This window comes from Octopus sinensis, linkage group LG4 (assembly GCF_006345805.1).
Source record: "Octopus sinensis linkage group LG4, ASM634580v1, whole genome shotgun sequence".
Classification (NCBI taxonomy): domain Eukaryota; kingdom Metazoa; phylum Mollusca; class Cephalopoda; order Octopoda; family Octopodidae; genus Octopus; species Octopus sinensis.
Window position 1 is genome coordinate 119150003 of NC_043000.1, and position 25333 is coordinate 119175335.

At 39.1% G+C, this 25333-nt stretch overlaps 1 protein-coding gene across 3 annotated transcripts in view; it reads right to left on the minus strand.

Annotated features, from left to right (window-relative positions):
- Positions 1–749: 749 nt before the first annotated feature.
- The window catches only part of LOC115210852 (chitin deacetylase 7-like), a 34466-nt gene continuing 9882 nt past the window's right edge, over positions 750–25333 (minus strand). The window contains exons 1-3 of one of the 3 annotated variants that reach the window (XM_036502409.1): positions 5538–5970; positions 5418–5477; positions 750–1866 (exon numbers count right to left, since the gene is read on the minus strand). In XM_036502409.1, coding sequence (XP_036358302.1) covers positions 914–1866; positions 5418–5477; positions 5538–5874 — 1350 coding nt within the window. In that variant the 5' untranslated portion in view covers positions 5875–5970 and the 3' untranslated portion in view covers positions 750–913. Of the gene's footprint in view, positions 1867–5417; positions 5972–25333 lie in introns of those variants that run through there. The other 2 variants (XM_036502408.1, XM_029779608.2) reach the window with 2 other exon arrangements.

A 25333-nucleotide genomic window follows, 5' to 3' on the forward strand; every position in this document is an offset into this window, starting at 1 on the left:
TATCCTCTCAAATTACATCAAAATCTCAGGCAATAACAAATAATATCGTATTTATTGTCTGTGAAAATTACAGAATATAAAACAACTTTGATAAAAAACATTATATCTACTTTTCTGACGAAAACAATTCCGTTCTGAACATTTTGGCCGCCACTGTATACACATATACATTCATGCACACATATACATACATATACATACACACGCACATATGCATACATACATATATATATATGACTACATAAACACATACATATATATATGCATACATACACACATATATATCCACATATATATGCACATATATGCATACACACATATATGTACGCATATATATACATACATATTTGCATATATACACCATTATGCATACATATACATATATATACGAATATATATACATATATATATATATACACACATATAGATACACATATATATATACACATATATATATAGACATATATATACACATATACACATATATACATACCTATATATACACATATATATATACATACATATACACATTATATATATACATAAACACACACACATATATACACATATATATACATTCACACATATATACATATATCTAAATACATATATATATGTACATACAAGCATATACACGTCTATGTATACATACAAACATATACACCTATATATACATACAAACAATATACACGTATATTTATTTATACGTGTTATTTGTTTATGAATTGATTTATGAAGTGCAGCAAGAATATATTTCAGTATATCTCAATTTATTCAATTAAGCGATAAAACTGCAAAAATGGAAATGGTAAAAATGTAAAAATGGTAAAAATGTAAAAATTCCGAGAACAAGTATATATTTAAATACTTCAATTTTGAATCATAAAATATCCATCATCTTGTTTGTTTCTCCTCAGTTATTTAATTTACATTTCCAATTTCTGAATTTAGAAATTTTGTCCAATGGAACTGGATTCTGAATCCATTGCAAAGCTTGAGACACAGTCACAATCCATACATCGTTTTTGAGGGCAACTTCTTCCAAAAATTTCTTCAATGGTTTTAAGTTATTTTTAAGCCAAGGTGCATGCAAAAATATGCCGAAAGGTGCCTTATTTCTTTTATAATGGCGATTAAAGTTGTCTTTCAAGAAATTTACGACAGCCGATGAGTTTGGAGGAATTATACAGGAATCAGCCATTGAACAAGCACTTCCTTTGTCATTGTACCAACGTATAAGTGGGACTTCCCATAATCCTGGATATGAGTTCTCTGGGCAGTATTTAAGTAGGCAATATTTTTTGTTAACCGGGTAATCAAGTGTAAAGGGCCATGTCGGTATCTCTGTAGTAGTAGAAAGTGAACCTGTAACCATCGAACTATCGTAGTAAAATCTATTATCTTTCAACATTTTGAACTGGGCATCTTTTCCCATTGCAAGAAACGGTGAGCGCATTCCACGAATATCTTTTGCTGGAATATCGGCCTTTTCACTAAGCCAGTTTTTCATGCCAACTATTTCATCGGAATAAGTCTTGTAATCAGAATTCAACCAATAGGCGTGTGGAAATTTATGCGATTTGCTATGAGAAGCTATTTCATGTCCTTGGCCATATAATTCTTTCACATCTTTATAAATAGTATAATCGCCGGAAACGAAAAATGTTGCTTGAATAGGACAGCCGTTTGGATTTGTTATGTTAGAACCAAACAAATCCCTGTAATAACCGATATTGTGCTCATTAATTCCGTCGTCAAAAGTCAATAGAATTATCTGCGGAATTGCATTTATTGGCAATGAGCCTGGAATTTCCGGCCCAGGACATTTACATTTCGGTAGCTTGCAATATTCTGGTTGACAGGGACCTGCAAAGTAAAAACAAAAAACAAAATCAAATCAAAAGATGAACGTTTTTTTTTTTAAATGGATATGAACACACATCTGCTAATTAACTCTAATATGGAATGAGGCCTAGAGCTATTGATCTACAACAATAAAAAAAGAAACAGGAGTTTCAACCATTGATACGGGGGTAAAATTGCAACTATGCAAACAATAGGGGAAATCTGTGGAATCAGAGAAAACTGCGCAAAAATTTCATTTACCGTGGGGATTTTTGGAAGGTTGATTTTCAAGAGAGCAGAATGATGCAGTTATCTCGAAAACATAACCATTTTACTATCGGAGAACAGAAAATATTTATATTACACTATAAAGTAATCATTTCAAAGATCACTGAAATTCTTCGTGGAAATACATAGATCTGAACGTGTATGTTATACGAAGAAATACACCCGGTGAACGCCGCTGTTAAAGCGACTCAACGGCTTGCTTATCGAGGAATATCAGTGAACGCAGTTCTTTTCTAATATCGTGGAGAGATTTCCATCAACGTTAACTATACTTCATTTTAGCTGAATGGTTATTAACTAAACTTAAGCTATCTGACGCATTTATATCAGTCAATGTATATTACACAGTAATATAATGGTATATATTTTATCAAACCGGATAGGATGAAAGGCAAAGCAGACCTCGGCAGAATTTGAACTCAGAGCATAAAGACGCAAGAAAGGCCGCTAAGCATTTAGCCCAACATGCTAACGAATATGCTAGCTCTCCGCCTTCAGTTCTTTTGTAATATTATGGGGAGATTTCCACCAATGTTAACAATACCTCATTTTAGCTGAATGGCTCTTAACTAAACTTAAGCTATCTGACGCATTCATATCAGACAATGTATATTACACAGACCACTTGAGCTGATGTTTGTGGAATACAAAACTTAACTCTCCATTTTATCCCGTTATTTGAATGTTTAAACATATCCATTGCTAGAGATTACTCTTTTCGTTTAATTTGCTGAGAGGCTACAAGTCTATGAGGTCGCAATTTACGTAGATTTTCAAGTAGTTTAGACTGAGAACACAACACTGCCCCGCCTAACAAGATGCCAGTCGTTTGCAGAGTTTAGTTCCAGGTGCTATAGGTACTCATTTTGGTTAACAGGCAGCTCCGTCCAAAAGAATGACGATTAATTGCCGGAGAAATTAAACAAATAAACTACGAGTGATGTCAGTGAAATACCAAGATGAAAGTAATTAACCAAAATAAATTCTACATTATCTATCAAAAATTTACTGACTTCATAAGTCGATCATGCGACATCCAACAACAAATTTTCTATCGTCTGGTTTTGTCTGAAATATTGCTGATGTAGCTGAATCAGACTGCTGTAAGGTAGTATACCCAGAAACGAATACCCCTGAAAAAAAGATCCCGTGATTTGTTTATCGAGGCATGCTAGTGTGTGTGCTCAGAAACAACCGATGCAATAGTCTTAGTAGATTTATCTTTTCTACTATAGGAAATTGTGGGGAAAAGTTAAGTGCTCAGCTGGTACTTAATTTATCGACCCCGAAAGGATGAAAGGCAAAGTTGACCTCGGCAGAATTTGAACGCAGAATGCAGCGGCAGACGAAATATCGCTAAGCATTTCGCCAGGCATGCTAACGATTCTGCCAGCTCAGAATTAACGAGTCGTTCAGAAAGAGCTGATGGCAAGCGCTGGCGATGTGGTTTCACTCGCTGCCTAAGAGCTCATTTTTTCCCCCACGAGAACGGTTACCTAATCTTATCCACACTAATTCGTTTCATGCATCTTCACCTAACAGACTGCGCTCAGACTGAGAAGAATTTCGAAAAAGGAACCGAGCAATAATACCGTTTTTGATTGGTGTAACACTATGAGAAATGTTTGTGAGCAATAAATGGTAACTACGCAGCAACTCGGTGGATTAGATTACGCAGGGTTTCCCTTTATCGTAGATTTAGATGAATCGAAATACATGTATCGGAAATATCATTGGGGAAAGTGGGACGATGCGAGTCATTGGGCGTTTGACTCAATAGAAAGACGTACAGGCAAAGGCTGTCTATGAAAGCCGATCGTAGGCGGGAAACACTTTGGTTGATTATAACCTTGTGGTTATTGGTAGAGAAGCGTACGATATGCAATGGATGGGCGTCCTATGTTAGTTTTGGTAATACTGTAAATCTAGGGTGAATACTTGATAAGTGTAAGCACCTGTATACGCCAGCTAGTGGCAAAGGTGAGAGGGTATATGTATCAAATGAAATCAAAAACAGAACACAAAGGATGTCGCGGTACATGTGTTTCAAGCTTTATAAACGACCTATTCTTACATCTTTCTCAGGGAGACTTGATATACCTATCATTATGGAAAATACTAAATGTACCTTTCGGATTTTTCCTAATATTATGTAACTCTTTGGTATAACAATTGCATGCGGCTGAAGAGAGCTTTAACCCATCCTTTATGTCTATTATACACTGGTGTAAGAATAGGTCGTTTATAAAGCTTGAAACGCGTGTACCGCGACATCCTTTGTGTTCTGTTTTTGATTAGTTTAGGTAATATGTATAGACATGAAGTTGTAAGCCATACTTTTAAATTCGTAAATCAAAACAATGAGAGTATACATGCTCAAACAATCGAAGTGAGATGGGTGCTCGCCAATAAACAAAAACAGCCAAGGCGACAATGCAGAATGGGCAGTGCTTTATATACATCGTATCTGCAGGGGTGTTTTTGGAGAAGTATATTCGGAAACCATGAACTGTCATTCACGAATCTGATTTCATATAACATGTTTTGCTTATAAAGAAAAATTTCTTGCAAACATTGTTTTCAAGTTTAATTTATTTTCTAGTTTAAATCTGCTCAGTGTCATTGCTTCGGTGGCCTTTCATTGCGGGTTTTTGCTCTCGTCACTTCCATTTGTGTCAGTTTTACGCATTTTATCGCAATTTACTTCCATTATTTTATCACCCAAAATTGTATGTTAACGCTGATTTTCAGAGTTTACTGAAGCAACAGGAGATGAAGTATATTGCTCAAGGATTCAATCCACAACACAATCTGAGAACTGAGTCCAATGATACGTATGCATGACATAATATGTGACTTAAACTTTTACTCCAAACGAATAGCACCAATATTTCGGCTGTTTCATAAGCGCATAGTTGCATACAATACCTCGTATCTAAAATAATGTATTAAATTTATACGAAAGATCGTTAAAAGGCGGAGAGTTATAATTTGAAAGGCAAACTCATTAACGTTTTGTGAAATTTAATATTAGAAAAACAAAACAGGTTGCCGTGGGAAACAAAACGCTAAATGACTGCTTGGAATAAGAAATATTTCAAGTTTAAAAGAAAAGAGAAAAAAAATCAGTTTTCAATAGACACCAGTGCTGTAAACTGATTTATATGTAACTCTAGTTCGACAATCAGAGATCACTTCCTTCTTTTTGAATGACAACTATGTCAAGAGATAAAAACTTCAGTGAAAGATTTGGTATGTAAAATTACTGAAAATATATTACTTACCTGTGAGTTCAAATATCTTTGTAGTTTGAGGATGAGTTGATGGTTTAGAAGTAGTGGTTGGCAAAATTTTACTTAGTAATGAACTTCGTTTGAAAGGAACACCGTGAGTGGTAACTACAGACTTTGTAGGTGGTTTTGTAGCAGCTCCAACATCATTTAACTTGGTGGTTTTTGATCGATTTATCTGTGCACTGCAATCATTAGAGTTTGGCCAGTTACAGACGTTAAATTCTGGGTCAAAATGTAGTCCTGTATTGCAAGACATTAATATTTTCCTCTTATATCCAATGCACCGATAGAATTGGCTAGGGTTTTCTTCGTGGCACACAAAACCACCACTTGCCGCACAAATTTCATTAGAATATGATGGAGTAATAAATAAAACATGTCCCAAAATTAATAACAACCAAAATTTATATTGATATTTATGAAAAACTCCTTCAAAGCCCATTTCCATGAAATATTCGTCGATATAAACGTATATGTCGATTTGAAATGTTAAACGTACTGCTAGAAATTTAGGCTGAGACTGATATTGTTTAACTTCTTTATCGCTTTTAAACACTTTGTGGCTTAAAACAAGCCACAATGACGAGTTAATGGGAGGGGAGATAAGTTATTTATAACCAGTCAGAAAGTTCCGCCCACCATTCTCACATTAAGTGCAGAGGGAAGAGCCCTACTACCAAAAAAGCAGGTATTTGATAGTTTTTTTTATTTGTTTTTCATTCTTCTATATCCTTTCTGTTTGATTTGTTTGGTTTTTGTTAGAAGTCAACTGTTTGTGAATGTGAGGTAGAGTCCAATTTTATGCTTCACACGGTCGTTTGAATAACAGAAAGCGCTTTTCAGACCAGAATCTTAATGTCTATGTGGTTTCGATTCCCTGCCGATTCTATTTCACTTACGCTGCAAATTTTGCCGCGAAAATAAATTGATGGAAGGATTTAGCAACAAAATTGTAGAGTAACTTTAGTACATTAGATTAAGGATAATTAGGTCAGGAAATGGAGAAATTTATAACACTCACCATATGAGTGCATCGTAATATGCTTAGCGGCATTTTGTCCGTCTTCACGCTCTGAGTTCAAATGTCGCCGTGGTCGACTTTGCTTTTCATCCCCTCGGGGGTCTTTAAAATGAGCTTCACTTGACTACTTGGGTCGATGCTATCGACTATATCCCCTCCACGAAATTGCAGGCCTTGTGCCAAAATTTGAAATCAATATTGATACATAATATATAAATGGCTTTCTTATATAAACAAATACATACTTTCACTTAAACACACCTTTATATAATTGTAAAGTAAATATGAATATATGGTACAGTTACGCTACACTAACTGTACCATATATTCAGATCTAATACAATAAAACCATAAATCCTGGTATATTGCTAATACTGGTATATTAAAATAAAATAATTGCACCCTTTTTAAAGCCTAGCCAGGCTCATGGGCCCGGTTCCCCCGTTTCTATGGCGCATGTGTTCCCCAGCTGGACGAGACGCCAGTCCATCGCAGCGTTACTCATTTTTGCTAGCTGAGTGGACTGGTTCAATGTGAAATGAAATGACTTGCTCAAGAACACAACGCGTCGCCCGGTCCAGGAATCGAAACTACAATCTTACGATCATGATGCTGACACCCTAACCACTAAGCCACGCGCCTCCACAATACTGGCATATTACTAATTATAACATATTCTTTTCTACTCTAGACACAAGGATCGAAATTTGGGGGGAAGGGACCAGTCGATTAAATCGACCCCAGTACGCAACTGGTACTTAATTTATCGACCCCGAAAGGATGAAAGGCAAAGTCGACCTGGGCGGAATTTGAATGTAAAGACAGACAAAATACCTATTTCTTTACTGCCCACAAGGGGCTAAACCCAGAGGAGGCAAACAAGGACAGACAAACGGATTAAGTCGATTATATCGACTCCAGTGCGTAACTGATACTTATTTAATCGACCCCAAAAGGATGAAAGGCAAAGTCGGCTTCGGCGGAATTTAAACTCAGAAAGTTTATTTCATGTTCATGAAATCTATGGAATTAAGGGTCATTAAGGCTTTAGCCACAAAATTGTAGAGTAATTTTAGTACATTAGATTAAGGATAATTAGGTTAGGAAATGGAGGAATTTATAACACTTACCATATGAGGGCATCGTAATATGCTTAGCGGCATTTCGTCCGTCTTCACGCTCTGAATTCAAATTCCGCCGTAGTCGATTTTGCCTTTACCCCCTCGGGGTCGATAGTTCTCTCAGTAGCTTCTGGATTGATAGGCTTTTACTACTAACTCATGTTGTAACTTGATCCAAGCAAGAGCAGTAGCAAGCGCACATGCTAATTTACTAATGGAATAATAAGAAGAATATAATAGATAGATAGATAGATAGATAGATAGATAGATAGATAGATAGATGGATAGATGGATGGATGGATGGATGGATGGATGGATGGATAGATAGATAGATAGATAGATAGATAGATAGATAGATAGATAGATAGATAGATAGATAGATAGATAGATAGATAGATAGATAGATAGATAGATAGATAGATAGATAGATAGATAGATAGATAGATAGATAGATGATATGTTTCTTTATTAGCCACATAGGGCTGCACACAGACAGAACAAATTACAAGGTAGAGCTTTTCTTTTGGGGGTTGGTTTTCGATCAAAAGGGATCGTAAAAGGAAAGAAAGAGGACAAAAAAAGGGGAGGATTTAAAAAAAGGGGGGAGAGGAAAAAAAAGAGAAGGGGAGAGGGAAAAAGTGGATCAATAGGGATCGTAATCACAGAAATGTCAATATGAAGTGTAAAGGGGGGGGGACAGGTGAGGTTTACCTGTGGAAAGAAAAGCCTACGGAAAAGACCACGGTAACCTCGGTCAATGAAGTCACATGTTATATTTCTTTTTTTTTTTGCAAATAAGCAACTCTCTGTATAAATGTTTACGGTTCATATAATCATAGTCAAGGTGGCTTCGTCATTCATACGTGCCATCCTTGCTACATTCACCCATCTTTTTTTAAAACATTCACTAGACAAAACTTGCCTCTCTACTCTCACTTTCCTCTTCAAGTGATACTTGAAGAAGTTGATGAGAGATTGACCAGAGAGGAAAGTGTTTGTCTCTAATCCTTTCAGGCGCGTCCACCAGATACATTCTTTCGCCATAGCCACAAGTATGATAAAAATAGCTCTTCCTTCCCGTTTGAAGGAAGGAGGCGTGACGATATTAACGATAGACTCGGCTGATAAACTGACACGTCCCACACGTGACAGCAGTCGTTCGACATAAGCCCACAGGTCGGAAATTGCTGGACACTGCACGATTGCGTGCAGAGCGGTTTCGTCGCTCTGCCCGCATCTCGGGCAGGTCGGCCCCGTGTTTCTCGAGCCAGAGCTTATCCCGAACGGGTAGCGCTTCTCGGTAGCACCGCCAGGCCAGGGATCTCTGGAAGTTGTCCATAGGTCCCGGGCCGAAAATCGTTTGAAACAGGCGGGTCAGGTATTCCTCGTCGACGCCCAAGTTTGCCCCGAGGTCGTCGTCGTACCTCCCTTCCACTAATCCCCTATAGAATGCTTTGGTTGTGTTGAAGTCACTCAAGGTCGACCCGGGACGGCAAAGTTGCTTGAGAGCAACGCGACACTCGCGGTGCCATTCGCCCTTCCTCGGCCTCTTTTTGATCCACGACTGCAGTTCGGTCATGGAGACGAGTTGCGGGAATGCGTGCCTCACAAACGGCGACCACACCTGTTCACCGTCGTCTACATAGAGCCGGAGATGTCGCAGTCTCAGCGCGTGTCTGCGCATCATCAACCACGACATGCCCAGCCCTCCTTTTAACGGGTGTTGACAGCAAATGGATCGCCTGACCATCGGGACGCATCCTTTCCACAAGAAGCGGAAGAGAATGCGTTCTAGTTTGGTGATGGTAGGGTCGGGACAAGGTACGACGGTCAGGCGGTAGTAGATGATGGATGCGATGTACGTGTTCGCCACCTCCGCCCGACCTTTTAGGGACAGTTTCCTCTCAGCCCATTGCTGGGCGAGAGTGACCACCCTACTCGTTATCTCGTTCCAGTCCTTCTCCATTTGGAGGTCCGGACCGAACCAGACCCAGAGCAACTCAACCGGGCCGTCTGTCCAGCGTCCCACGACGGAGGTACTGGTGGACGGCATGGGCTTGCTTCTCCAGGTGCCGAGCCGCAAGCCCACTGACTTTTCCCGGTTGATTTTCGCTCCTGTCACCGCTTCGTAGTCTTTCAGTGTCTCGCCGACCCGCTCGATGTGCTCGTGGCTTGACACTAGGACGGTGACGTCGTCCGCGTATGCAGACACGCTCGTCCCGCATCCCAATTCTCGCGGGATGCCCCTCAGAGTCGCCAGCTTCCGCAGTAGTGGCTCAAGAGTCAATACGTATAGAAGCGCCGAGAAGGGGCATCCCTGACGGACCGAACGTGCAATGTCGAAAGGTCTCGATAGATGTCCATTTACGCGAATTACCGAACGGATGCCTCTGTACAAGGCAGCTATCCAGCCGCGGAAGACGGGACCGAAACCAGCCGCTCTCAGGACTGCCTCCAAGTATCGATGGTCTACCCTATCGAAGGCTTTCGATTGATCCAAGTTGATCAGGGCCCCATCCATGCCAGGTTCGTAAACTACCCTGTCTATGATGTAGCGCATCAGATGGAAGTTGTCATGGATGCTCCGGCCCGGCACGGCGCACGTTTGTGCGTTGTCGACCAGTTTCTCGATGACAAGCGCCAACCTCTTTGCTAACACCTTTGTCAAAATTTTCAGGTCTGCATTGAGCAGAGTGATTGGTCTAAAGTTATCTATAATGTTCCCCTTGTTTGGATCTTTCTTCAGCAGTGTTACAGCTCCTCGACTCACAAAACCGGGTATGCTCCCGTTTTGCTGCTAGTTGCAGTATACCGCTGCCAAGACGTCTCCAAACAAGTCTGGCATACAATTGTAAAACTCGTAGGGCAGACCATCCAAACCCGGTGATTTGTCTCTCGAGCATTCTGCCATCGCGTCCCGCACTTCCGCCGCCGTGATGGCACCTTCGCAGCACTCTGCCTCTCTTGCCGAGAGTCGTGGTAGGCTGTGCATGTAGGCACTGAAGTCCACCCTGCGTTCACGCTCACCACTCGTCCCGTACAGTCGGGCAAAGTGCCGCTGAAATGTCTCGCACATCTTGCTGGGTTCGAGCAATTCGCGCCCTTGTTCATCTACCAGAGACCGAATGGTGGCTTTGTTGCCCTGCTGCGCCTCCGCCACCCGGGCCTCCCTCGCGGCTCCAACACCTTCCATCCTTAGAGCACACATCCTAGCCCTGACAGCACACCCTTCGTGTTTGGCGTTGAAGTGTTGGTCAAGGGCCAACCTTGCTGCCAAAACGTCGGGTATGATGCCGCTTCTTATTGCCTCTTCTAACTTCTTAACTAACTCACCCTCTACTCTATTTCTATCTACGGCTAGTGCCTTGCTATATCTTATTGCTTCCGCTTTTACTGCTCTCTTGAGGGCGAACCACCATTTGTTGTTGACAATGGCTCCCGTTAAAGCCCTTTTTACTAACGTGTTGATTCTGTCTCTGAAAACTTGTCTGGACGGGAATGATGCGTTCAGTTTCCAGTAACCAGGACCCTAAGTCTAGCGTACACGTCACGAATTTGTGATCCGTGTAGCTGACTGTGTGGAATTGTGAACATCCTAAGTTATCTTTGTCTACTGTCCCACACAGTATCCTATCTAGATACAATCTCGATGACCCACTGCGGTTGCTCCATGTCCACGTTGGTGCATTTGGGTGGTCGAGTCGGTACCTGTCAGACAGTTGGAATCGTCTGAGCAGGTCTCTGAGGCATTTTCATCCCCTTTTGTTTTTGTCTCTCCCTACATAGTCTAGATGCGTGTCCAAGGTAGCATTCCAATCCCCCACTAAAAGTAAAAGACGAGACGTTCCCAGGAATACTTCTAGACGTTGAAAGAAATCCGGCCGACCTGTTAAAGGCGGTGCGTAGATTGATACGAGTCGAAAAGCGCACCCATTGCTGCCGTCGACATCCAGAACGACCAGTCTACCCTCCGGGTCTACGAATATCGTCTTGACTTCGAGATCCAGGCTCTTGTGAAAAAGTACCGCGGTGCCACTACCGCCCATCCTCGGCAGACAGGGAGCAAAATAAATGTTAAACTGTTCGCCAAACATGGACTTTAGGGCCCGTGGCTCGTGGAGTCTGGTCTCACTTATGGCTATGATTCCCAAATCGTGTGACTTGATGTCAGTTAGGAGGTATCCTTGTTTCCAAGGAGACCCCAAGCCACGCGCATTCACACAACCAATCTTGACCATGATTCTATTGGGGTGTGTGCTTTAAAACACAAAAAAGAAAGTACAGAGAGTTACTTACTTGTGTCGAAAGTTTTGGCTTCCTCGTTCTTTGATGTGTCTTGGAGGAGGTTTTTATAGAGTTTTTGAGAGAGATATTTTTGGAAACCCCCAACAGCGTTTGGAAAGAGGGGTTTGAGTTTGTGGTGTTGTGTTTGTGTGATATGTAGTATTTGGATGTGTTTGGGTGGTATAGTGCGTGGATGATTGTTAGTTTTGAAGTCATCTTCACAGATGTTTGTGTGGGCTGTGATGTACTCCATTAGTTTGGAGTCTTTGGTGTCTATCGCTGATAGCAATGTGTGTGTTTTTGTGGTGTTGGTGCTTGTTTGGTTGTGTATGGAGTTTTCAGGGTTCAGGTATCTGTCTGCTTTGGTTGCGTTTTCTTGTTTGGTCTTTTTTAATCTTTTTCTTTTACCCCCGGTGGCTATTTGCCATTCTGTCGAACTTTCATCGTTAGATGAAAAGTCTGACGAATCAGCAGGGGGTAAGCTTCTGGGTCTGTTTGTGCGGTTGTAGATATTGTTGTGGTGGTTGGGGATGGTGTTGCTGGGGGGTTTGGTGTGGTGATTGTCTCTCCTACATCCTTGGTGCTTGTCTTCTTCGTTGTTATTCTCGGTGTTGGAATTGGTTTAGTTGTTGTTGGTGGTGATGATTCTGTTCTTGGCGCTGGTGGTGGTATTGTTTGGTTGGGTTGGCCTGTTCTTTGTTGTTTTTCATGCATTTCTGCATACAGCTTCTTGATTAGCCGTCCATATTGTGGTGTGGGCAATAATGCTGGCTTTTGTGGTTCTTCCTGTGGCTGTTGTTTTTGTTGTGATTTAGCGGCAGATTTGCACTCCTTTTTGAGGTGTGCCTCACTGTCACATGTATAGCAGCGTGGCCTTCTGCCCTCGACTACTATGTACAACTTGCGGCCATCCGCAAGATGTACGTGGGTGGGAATTTTGTTAATGTCGTCTTGGCTTATGTGGAAGAGAAACTCCATTCTCTTTCCCAGCCAGTCCTTGTGTTTCGAAACAGCGATATCCAGGATGTTTAAGTCCTCCGTTTCGGATGTTATGGCGGATGTTATCCATAGTGTGGTTGTTACTTGGGGGACATTATTGATAATGACTTTCGTCACCTTCTGGCCAAGGTAACTGGGTGTCATCGTTAGTTCATCGGAATGAAGGGTTAGCGTTGAGAATTGCTTTGCCAACTCTTCAATCTGAAAAACCACCTGTACGTGGGCGAACTTGTTCGCCCAAGTCACATAATTCTTGTATCACCAGATGGGGCGTAGGCACTTTTCTAGTTTGTCCGTGCTTGCCTTTTCTGGACTTTTAGTTGTTTTGTTTGTTATTTTATAAATAATCGTTTTCTTTTTTTCCTCATTCAGTATGTGTTCTGATATGTGTAAGTGTATTTTGCCGTTTTCTTTGGTGATTAGGGCTCTGGAGTCTTTTATCTGCTGTGCAGTAAACGATACTCTTGTTACTTTTTCTTTTATCACCTCGGCGAAGTTTGTTGTTGTTTTGTTATTGTTGTTACTGCCGGTGGTGTTGGTATTGATGGCAGGGGGTGTGGGTTGTGGGTGTATTAGGTTTGTGGTTGCTGATTATGCAACTAGCAAGGGGTGGAAAATTGTCTGCGTAATTTGGTCCTGCATTAGCGCAAATTTCGGCACTTCGTTTGATTGTCGTTGTTATTTTTTCCTCACCTTCACTTGTTGGTGATGGAGTGAGCAGTGGCTGAAGGGAATTGTTGTTGTTGTTGTTGTTGTTGTTGTTATTGTCGTTCTTGGTGACGGCGGAGGTATTAGTAGCAAGGGAGGCATTGGTGGCGGTGATGGTGATGTTGGTATTGTTATTGGTAGCGGTGTCGCTAGCAGGGATAGCAGTTGTAGTAGCAGATGCTGCCATGGTGGTGGAATCACTGCTGGCGGTGACGGTGCTTGGCCTTGCGATCTTTGTTTTGTATTTGTTGCTGTTGTCGATGCTGGTGGTGGTGGTGGTGTAAGTAGTGTTTACACCGTCAAGTTCAGTGCGTTGCGACAGGGAATCTTGTTTTTTTGTTTTGGCGTCACGCTTCAGTTGCGCCTCAGCCTCGTGGTGACCAGTAGCCATTTTTGAAAATAAAAATGGCTAAAATACAACACGAGGCCTACGAGAATTTTTAATATATATATATATATATATATATATATATATATATATATATATATGTGTGTGTGTGTGTGTGTGTGTGTGTGTATGTATGTATGTATGTATGTATGTATGTATGTATGTACGTATGTATATGTGTGTGTATATGTGTGTGTGTCTGTGTTTGTCCCCCCAACATCGCTCGACAACCGATGCTGGTGTGTTTACGTCTCCGTAACTTAGCGGTTCGGCAAAAGAGACCGATAGAATAAGTACTAGGCTTACAAAGAATAAGTCTTCGCTGGATTTGCAATCTCAGTGTGCATATACAACAGACTGTAAGCATCTTGAAAGAAAAGTTAGGCATAAGAGGTGTCAGATGTGATGTGGAAAGAGGGAAGACTGCGTATGGAACGCGTATGGACAATGACACTTGTGTAAAGAAGCGCCAGTCTCTAACTGTGGAGGGAATCTATGGAAGAAGTAGGCCCAGAAAGACATGAGACGAGATAGTGTTGCATTGTCTTCGGATGCTGGGTCGCACAGAGGCGATGACAAGTGATCGAAACCTTTGGCGATTTGGTGTGCTTATCAAGCCAAGTGAAATCGGAGTCGTGGACAATGCCGGTGACACGTAAAAGGCATCCACCACACTCTTGGAGTGGTTGGCGTCCGGAAGAGCATCCAGCCGTAGAAACAAACCAAAGCAGACACGAGCCTAGTACAGCTCTCCAGTATGCCAATTCCTATCAAGCCGTCTAATTCCTGCCAGCTTGGAAAACGTACGTTAAATGATGATGATTCGAATATACATGAATATAATGACTATATATTCTTTTATTCTTTTACTTGTTTCAGTCATATGACTGCGGTCATGCCGGAGCACCGCCTTTAGTCGATCAAATCGACCCCCTGACTTATTCTTTGTAATCCCGGTACTTATTCTATCGGTCTTTTTTGCTGAACTGCTAAGTTACGGGGACGCAAACACACCAACATCGGTTGTCAAGTGATGGAGGTGGGTTACAAACACAGAAACACAAACACATACATATATACATACACGACAGGATTCTTCCAGTTTCCGCCACAAATCCACTCACAAGGCTTTGGTCGGCCCAAATCAATAGTAGAAGATACTTGCCCAAGTTGCCACACAGTGGGACTGAACCCGGAACCATGTGGTTGGGAAGCAAGCTCATTACCACACAGCCACTCCTACTCATCGATATATATATATATATATATATATATATATGTATGTATGTATGTATGTATATGTATGTATATGTATGTATATGTATATATACATACAGCTGAGTATACTATCATAGAATAGACTAAAGCATTAGAAAATTTTAGCTCTTATTTCTAGCAATGTAGGTGTTTCTAACATTCTGGTCATATTTAAGTGACAATTATAGTTTTCCTATTTGGTAAAACATTGCATATTGCTGTCTGTATTAATTTTCTGTTAAATCATCCATAGATTTTGGGGGTGAAAACATATATACTGACAGAGAATTCAGTCTTGTAACTGCCGAAATCCTTTCTGATGAGGCAACGGAAATTGCTGAAACTGACCGGTGAGTATAAGGAATTCTCGATCGGTATTTTCGGGTGGTTATAGTTCCTGTTAGCGCGCGCGCGCGCGTGTGTGTGTGTGTGTGTGATCAGAGACAGAAAATGGAATTCACGTGATTCTTTATTCAAAATCAGAGACAGAAAATGGATCAGAGGCAGAAAATGGAATTCATGTGATTGTTTATTCAAAATCAGAGACAGAAAATGGATCAGAGGCAGAAAATGGAATTCATGTGATTGTTTATTCAAAATTAGAGACAGTAAATGGATCAGTGGCAGAAAATGGAATTCATGTGATTGTTTATTCAAAATCAGAGACAGAAAATGGATCAGTGGCAGAAAATGGAATTCATGTGATTGTTTATTCAAAATTAGAGACAGTAAATGGATCAGTGGCAGAAAATGGAATTCATGTGATTGTTTATTCAAAATCAGAGACAGAAAATGGATCAGAGGCAGAAAATGGAATTCATGTGATTGTTTATTCAAAATTAGAGACAGTAAATGGATCAGTGGCAGAAAATGGAATTCATGTGATTGTTTATTCAAAATCAGAGACAGAAAATGGATCAGTGGCAGAAAATGGAATTCATGTGATTGTTTATTCAAAATTAGAGACAGTAAATGGATCAGTGGCAGAAAATGGAATTCATGTGATTGTTTATTCAAAATCAGAGACAGAAAATGGATCAGTGGCAGAAAATGGAATTCATGTGATTGTTTATTCAAAATTAGAGACAGTAAATGGATCAGTGGCAGAAAATGGAATTCATGTGATTGTTTATTCAAAATCAGAGACAGAAAATGGATCAGAGGCAGAAAATGGAATTCATGTGATTGTTTATTCAAAATTAGAGACAGTAAATGGATCAGTGGCAGAAAATGGAATTCATGTGATTGTTTATTCAAAATCAGAGACAGAAAATGGATCAGTGGCAGAAAATGGAATTCATGTGATTGTTTATTCAAAATTAGAGACAGTAAATGGATCAGTGGCAGAAAATGGAATTCATGTGATTGTTTATTCAAAATCAGAGACAGAAAATGGATCAGAGGCAGAAAATGGAATTCATGTGATTGTTTATTCAAAATTAGAGACAGTAAATGGATCAGTGGCAGAAAATGGAATTCATGTGATTGTTTATTCAAAATCAGAGACAGAAAATGGATCAGTGGCAGAAAATGGAATTCATGTGATTGTTTATTCAAAATTAGAGACAGTAAATGGATCAGTGGCAGAAAATGGAATTCATGTGATTGTTTATTCAAAATCAGAGACAGAAAATGGATCAGTGGCAGAAAATGGAATTCATGTGATTGTTTATTCAAAATTAGAGACAGTAAATGGATCAGTGGCAGAAAATGGAATTCATGTGATTGTTTATTCAAAATCAGAGACAGAAAATGGATCAGAGGCAGAAAATGGAATTCATGTGATTGTTTATTCAAAATCAGAGACAGAAAATGGATCAGAGGCAGAAAATGGAATTCATGTGATTGTTTATTCAAAATTAGAGACAGTAAATGGATCAGTGGCAGAAAATGGAATTCATGTGATTGTTTATTCAAAATCAGAGACAGAAAATGGATCAGAGGCAGAAAATGGAATTCATGTGATTGTTTATTCAAAATTAGAGACAGTAAATGGATCAGTGGCAGAAAATGGAATTCATGTGATTGTTTATTCAAAATTAGAGACAGTAAATGGATCAGTGGCAGAAAATGGAATTCATGTGATTCTTTATTCAAAATCCCTGCTATAGTTTCGACTCATCTTGCATCTATACCGCACAGGTAAGGTGCTGTACAATCGTCTTGCATCATAGATGCAGATTAAGTCTCCTCGAGTGGCTTTTTGAAACAAGTATCTCACTTTTTCGTCACTCCATATTACATAGCTCTATTAAGATATATGTCTAGATTGCTGCTGCATTCTAGCAGTTTCCATGAGAAACTGAGAGAGAAGTCAAACTTCTCTTCAAAAACGTAGTACAATGAAATACACCGATAAAACGTAGATAAATACATACATAATATCAAAACGTCAAAGCATACATAATATAAAAACATCAAACCGGATATATATGAATAGTTCTATCAAAACAAAAGAATTATATATACAAAAGGACGCATTAAAAACAATTAGGTCATTAAATGTATCTAGAGGAATAGAGCGCTGTTCAGCCTACTCTATGACAACCGTAAGTCTATAAGTTGGAGTTAATTTATAGCCACCAAACATATTTACATTGCGAGATAGGCCTCGAGATAAACTCGTCCAAGTCGAAAGTCGTGAACGTCAACTACGGCGCAGAGGGCTTTGCGGCCTCCTCTCGGACGTACGTTCAATACTTCACCAGGTCCAAGTGACGTCAAAGGAAAACGTCCTTATTTTTGGTTCGCTGATCATCCTGCCTGCCATTCGCCCCACCCTCAGGTCTAAGCTCCCCCAGCTTGAATGATTGACGGCAATCGATGCCCACCCAGCATTGTTCCTATTAAGAAACTGCTTCGCCATGCCGAAGCTACTGTATACCTTCCGCAGTGCCCCTTGCTACAACCACGCATCTCTCCTCACGGATCTCGACGCCTTTATTCAACGGGCCGCCGAAGGGATATGCAACGTTCGGTTTGACAGCACTACCTGGCAATAGGTTACCTTACCCATCAAATATAGCGTTCTTGGCTTTCGATCTCTGGTCCCACTGGCCTTACCGGCTTTTTTCTCGTTGGTGACCTCTTGCCGTGTCCTCATTGACAGGGTTCTTCGCAACACAACTGAACCATTTGTGATCGGGGAACGCGAAGAAGCCTACACGACATGGAACCGGCTCAGACTGCACCCCTCTGTGAATGTCCGGTCCTCACAAATGAAATAGGACGCCATTTAGTGTAACATAACCTCGGACAAGCTAATGCACCGACTTGACCAGCACATGTTTTCACTCAACCTCCGAGCCTCACAGCGGAGCTTGGCTTAATGCGGTGCCATCACTCGTAACTGGCACTCAGCTTGATAGCAACTGCCTGCACATCAGCGCTTCCCTGAGGCTTGAGCTTCAACAATATCGATGCGAATCCATTTTGGATTCTTACGGCCTCCACCCACAGTCATGCCGTCATTATGCTATGAGAAATGTTTCCATATTGTGAGAAGCAAGCACACAAATATATATTCATGTGTGCATATATGAGAATACACACACACACACACACACACACACACACACACACACACACACACACACACACACACACACACACACACACACACACACACACACACACACACACACACACATATATATATATATATACGGCTGAAAAGATGCTTAGAGTCTATAAGATCGAAAATTACGGTTAAAAAAGTAAATAAAGTTGAAAAAGGCAGAAAAATATATTTTAGGGAATGTTTAATATTTTTGTAACTGAGTGATTTAAAATATAACCGGTTTCGATGTATTCATGTGTGTATATATATATATATATATATGTATGTATGTTTGTATGTACTTTTTTTAGTTTCGGCTCAGAGCTGTGGCCATGCTGGGGCACCGCCGTTATGCTACATTGTTATTATTGAGAGCCACCTCTGATATGTGGCATTTGGTGAATAAGGGAATTTGGTGTTGCACCTCTTGCCACGAGGTAGGTTCATCTGGGACTCTCGACAAGGATCTTCCAAATGTATATTACCGCATACCCCTCCCGCCTGTATGTATATATATATATATATATGTGCATATGTACATACTTACATCTATACGTATATATATATATATATATATATATATATATATATATATATATATATATATATATATATATATATATATATATGCATATGCGGGCACAGGACGTCACGAAACTTGTAGAACAAAAACACGAAGTACGAGTACATGGATTATGAACTATTTTTTCGAACAACGAAAGACACAAATGGAAAACAAAACAAACATCACAAGAAAACGACCCTTCACTAGTTGTTGGCTGTTTTTTTGCTCTCGTATTTCGAGCATTTAACATTTGTTGCCACTAATGTCGTTTAATTTTAATGTTGTCTCTGATGTGAACTCACCCTCTAGTATTATATATAATAAATTCATGGGATATTGTGTTATATGATGAATTAAAGTGCATTGCATATGTTATAAGCTATATGGTATGGTATGTAGCGAGCTGGCAGAATCGTTAGCACGCCGGGCGAAATGCTTTAAGGTATTTCGTCTGCCGTTACGTTCTAAGTTCAAATTCCGCCGAGGTTGACCTTACCTTTCATCCTTTCGGAGTCGATTAAATAAGTACAAGTTACGCACTGGGGTCGATATAATCGACTTAATCCGTTTGTCTGTCCTTGTTTGTCCTCTCCGTGTTTAGCCCCCTGTGGGTAGTGAAGAAATAGGTATGTGGTATGCTACATGTAATTACTATCCTATGGAAACTCCTGCCTTGTTAGTCTGACTTCATCATGTTTTTTGTGATTAAATTATTTGTCCCTTTTTATGACGTTCTACCCTACTAATCATATTATGCATTTTGTAATGGCTTTTATGTAAGTAAGACTCCTAATTTCATAGCCCTGTGAAACTATAAAATTATGTGTGTAATAGCACCTGTAACTGTACAACTTATAAAATGCCCTTTCGGTCTGAATACCTCCAGTTGCCCTCACTGCTCCTATACCCATTGCTTCTTCTTTGAGGTTATCTTTATCTCTTCCCTACCTCAAATTTCAGTACTCTGTCTCCTTAAAATATGTTAAATATATTTTCTTACTATTCTCTATAATTTCTTATTATTTTGTTTTCTTATTTTAATATCTTTACCTATTAACCTCTTATCCCTTTTAAGTTGTAACTGTTCTTAAATAGAGATATGAACTTTCTAGTTAATTAAGTCTATGAGAGTTGATTATATTGGGTTGTCCGGAAAGTTCGTGCCGATTTTTAAAGAAAATGGTCAATAAATACTTGCCATTACATTTTTTATCAGCCAAATATGAAAACTTTTGTTGCACGATGCGTCTCCATCTTTCCTTTAACTTGAAAATACCCTCTTCCCAGAATTGTGGTGGTTTCGTGGCAAAGAATTCATCAAGATATCTTTTTATGTCATCCAAGGAATTGAAATTTTTACCATTAAGACTTTTCTGCTGAGACCTGAATAAGTGGAAATCCGAAGGAGCAATATCTGGTGAATATGGAGGGTGGGGTAACACATCCCAGCCGAGCTGCAGCAATTTTTGTCTGGTTCCCAAAGTATCAAGTGCCGAAAATGGACTTACCTTCCATTTTAAAGGGTTACAGAATTAACACAGATTATAGGAACATAAACCTTCTTCCACGAAAAGATAGCTTAAACTGTGCTCTAAATGGAGGTGTAGTCAAATCCTATTTTATGGACTCAATCATGTTCTAAAATAAGCTGAAAGGTAAGCTACTATAAATCGGCACGAACTTTCCGGACAACCCAATAATATATCCATAATAAACTATAAATATTTGTGTATATTTGAATGTGTGCACATAGTTAAATATGTATGTGCATCTGTACACAACTTTTTTCCGATTTTTTCTGATTCTTAGCTTATAATTAATATAATAGTTAAGATGAGAGAAAATATCAAGACATCGGAAATTATTCATTTTAACCCAGTTACCAATTTTGCCCCACTTCCATGTAGTTATTTCAAGTGTTTGACAGAAGGACGAAAAATATAGGAAATAAAATAAGTAAGAAAAAAGGTTCCATTTAATGAAACATTTGAATATATATGCAATAATTCTAAAGCTGAAAAAGAATGGTTTTAACTGTTGAGAGATGTAATTTTATAATTAAAACTAATTTCAATTTTTTTCTATATTTACTTGCTATCTAGAAGTAGAAGCACGCGTGCGCGCGTGTATGTGTGTGTGTGTGTGTGTGTGTGTGTGTTTGTGTATGCGTGCGTGTGTACTTTTAACTGCTGCTGGTCAAGCCACAGGTCAAGCTCAGTCATGCGTTGAACATTTTTCTATCAATCTCTTTATACATTCATACTTTAGAGACACACAAGCACTCACACACTAGCAGATACATACATACAAACATACATACATACATACATACATAAATACATACATACATACATACATACATACATACATACATACATACATACATACATACATACATACATACATACATACATACATACATACGCACACACATACATAGGAATATCCTGTTGTTTCCCTGTTGTGTCTGTCCCCCCAAAAGCAGCTACAAATTTTTAATTGAATTACTTGGTGTCTCTTAAGTGACAAAATCTATTTTTTAATGATAAAAAGTGGATCCATTACAGTTTTTAAGAAGCCAAGACACTTTTACATATTGATTGCTAGGAGGTGAGGCGCGCCTAGCCTTCTTAGCAGGGGGCTCCAATATCGAGATACCTTGGGCAATTGCCCCTTCTGGGCCCCTATAAATCCTTTGAAATATATATATACACACACACACAAATAATGACGTAAACTGATTTGGTCACTTAAACGATATGAATCTCTTTTTATGAAATTACCAATTTTCAATACCCATTCCCCCCACTACAACTTCGCTTTGTCTAAAGCAAGATACGACAAGGAAATTACTTTTCTTAGTCCTGAAAGTACAGCACTTAATTATAGAGAAAGTAATGAGATTTTAAGTGATAGACGGATTACAAACTTACTTGGTCGGGAAAACATACCAACTAGAAAAGCATCCAGCTAACCCATCAATTTGAATTTTAAAAAAATAAGCAACAACAGGAAATTAGATGCTACAACAAGTAAGAACTTTGGTTTAGATAATAAGGGTAGTGGAGGGAATGGACAAGTTGCTTGAACCTGTAAGCATATGAAAAATACTGGTAATAGAGTCATACCTAATAATCAAGTCAAGATTTTGAAAGGCGTTGAGAGAACAGGTAGATTCCGCCCTTACATGCGCCGTAAGTCTGAAAATAAGGACTTGATCTGGTATAACGTTCCCTTCAACTGTGCCATATCCATAAACATATAATGGAAATCTATGACAATTTTAGAAAAAAACTTTCCTGCTTCCCATAGATACAACAGAATTTTTTCCCGTAAGAGAGAATTTCATACTCTACTCTCCCAAATATGGGTACCATCATAGCAAGGTTAAATAAAAAGGATATTAAATTAGCAAGAGGTGGTAATAATAATAATGTTAGGAGAGTATTGTAGTTCGCTTGAAGCATTGTGTATTGTTTGTAAAGAATAAAAAGTTTTGAATGGTATAACAATGCACTATAATACAAGCAATGGGCTATATATCATCCATAGTCTGATATGATATTTCGGAATAATATTCCTTCTTCAGATATTCTTAGATGGAGTCGCTGCTATAATCGGTTTTCCAACGGCTTTTCTTTTTTCTTTTCTTTTTTTTTGAAGCGTCTCAGCAGTGGTCTCACGATGCTCCTTCCGGAATTCCTCATGAGAAGTGCATGAGGTTGGCCATGTCTCAATCTCGTGTGTGCTGGTGCATCCGTAGCGCTGCTTCTAAGTTACGTATTATACGTATTATACGCAGCTTCCTTTTTTCCCTTCTTTTTTTCTTTTTTTTTTGTTATAAACAACAGATGAACATATTATCAAAAGTGAACCTACACGCATCCAGATGTATCTAAATAATGTATTGATTACCAATCTCCAGCCTGTTGTTAATTTGGGGCCCTAGTCTGCGTAAGAGTATAACTTCCTTAATTCTTAAATTACCCAAAATGTCTTTCCTTGGCCTCAATTGTGACTGTTATGCTTTTGTCGGTGTTCCGGCATCTGGCTAGATGTTTTCTGAAGGAGGAAGCTCTCGTGTTCAGATGTTCTTTGATGCGGACGTGTAACGATCTTGTGCTACTCACATAGAACTTGTTGCATTTGTTACATTGTATTCTGTACACAACATTAACCCGTTGGCATAAATCTGTCACGGATGGGACAAGTTTGTTAGTGTACGTTGATTGTTGTCCCTTGTCAACACTAACTTGAACCCCTCCAATGTGAATAATAATATTAATGGTGACGTAGAAAATAGAAACAGCAGTACCAATGCTTCTAATATATACAATATAGACTGTAGCCCTGAGGTCTATACTAGCACAGGGATTACTGATTCGCCTGATTATGCTGGAATGAGTGTGAATGATACAACAATTGAAGGATGGAGAGATATAGCCGGATATGAAAATTATACATACAATATTAGTAGCATGGTTAATATTAATAGTAATGTTAATAACAATAATGGTATGAATATCAATAATATTAATAGTAGTAATTTTCCTAGTTGTAATTGTAGGGTTAAATCTGACTGTCCATTATTAGGCCGATGTCTAATCCAAAACGTAATCTATATGTGTACTATCACAACTGTAGCTGGTAACTGTAGCTTCTTCCTCCTCCTCCTCTTCTTCTTCTTCTTCTTCTTCTTCTTCTTCTTCTTCTTCTTCTTCTTCTTCTTCTTCTTCTTCTTCTTCTTCTCCTCCTTCTTCTTCTCCTTCTTCTTCTTCATCATCATTATATACAGGATATTCAATAAATATGAAAAAATGCATTAATAACCATTTTTCATCTTTTAGGCTCAAAAATAAGGCCAATTGTACGTCCTTATCTAGCAAGATTTGGGAAATGAAGGAAAGCGGAATCGGATTTAGCTTTAAATGGGATAGTATAAAGAAAGCGCAACTTTATAGAGACGGTCGGTATGGGTGCGAGCTGTGCTCTATGGAAACTTATGAAATTTTTAAGTATAGGGACAAGAGCAACTTGGTTAATTATAGATTATACCTAAGGGTATCATGCATACATAGTGTTACCCGTACATTTAAGTATTTTCGAAATTAGCGTTTATAGGTGCTGCACTTGAACCTGGACACGAGAAATTAATTTTAGTGTCGTATATGATGTGAACTTACCCTCTAGTACTATATATAATAAGTTTTATATATTTTCTTACTGTTCTCTATAATTTCTTATTATTGCGTTTTCTTATTTTGATATCTTTACCTATTAACTTCTCTTGTAAGTTATTAATGTTCATAAAGAGAAATATAAACTTTGTAGATACTTGAGTCTAGAAGAGTTGATTATAACTTGCCCATTTCTGTATATTTGCATGTGTGCACATAGTTAAATATGTGTATGTAACTATGCACAACTTATTTTTTCGATTTTTTTTTCTGATTCTTAGCTTATAACTAATATAAAGATAGCATGATTTATGGCACCAGTATTCAATAAGTAAATACCAAGAGCAATCTTTATAGAAATCACCTCATAAATAAATAATTAAGTACAGGTATGAATATTAAACTAATTCTATGTAATCTTCCCTTTCTAATGTTGAAAATTGATATATATATATATAGGCGCAGTAGTGGCTGTGTGGTAAGTAGCTTGTTTACCAACCACATGGCTCTGGGTTCAGTCCCACTGCGTGGCACTTTGGGCAAGTGTCTTCTACTATAGCCTCGGGCCGACCAAAGCCTTGTGAGTGGATTTGGTAGACGGAAACTGATAGGAGCCCGTCGTATATATGTATATATGCGTGTGTGTGTTTGTGTGTCTATATTTGTCCCCCTAGCATTGCTTGACAACCGATGCTGGTGTGTTTATGTCCCCGTTACTTAGCGGTTCGGCAAAAGAGACCGATAGAAAAAGTACTGGGCTTACAAAAGAATAAGTCTCGGGGTCGAGTTGCTCGATTAAAGGCGGTCCTCCAGCATGGCAGTAGTCAA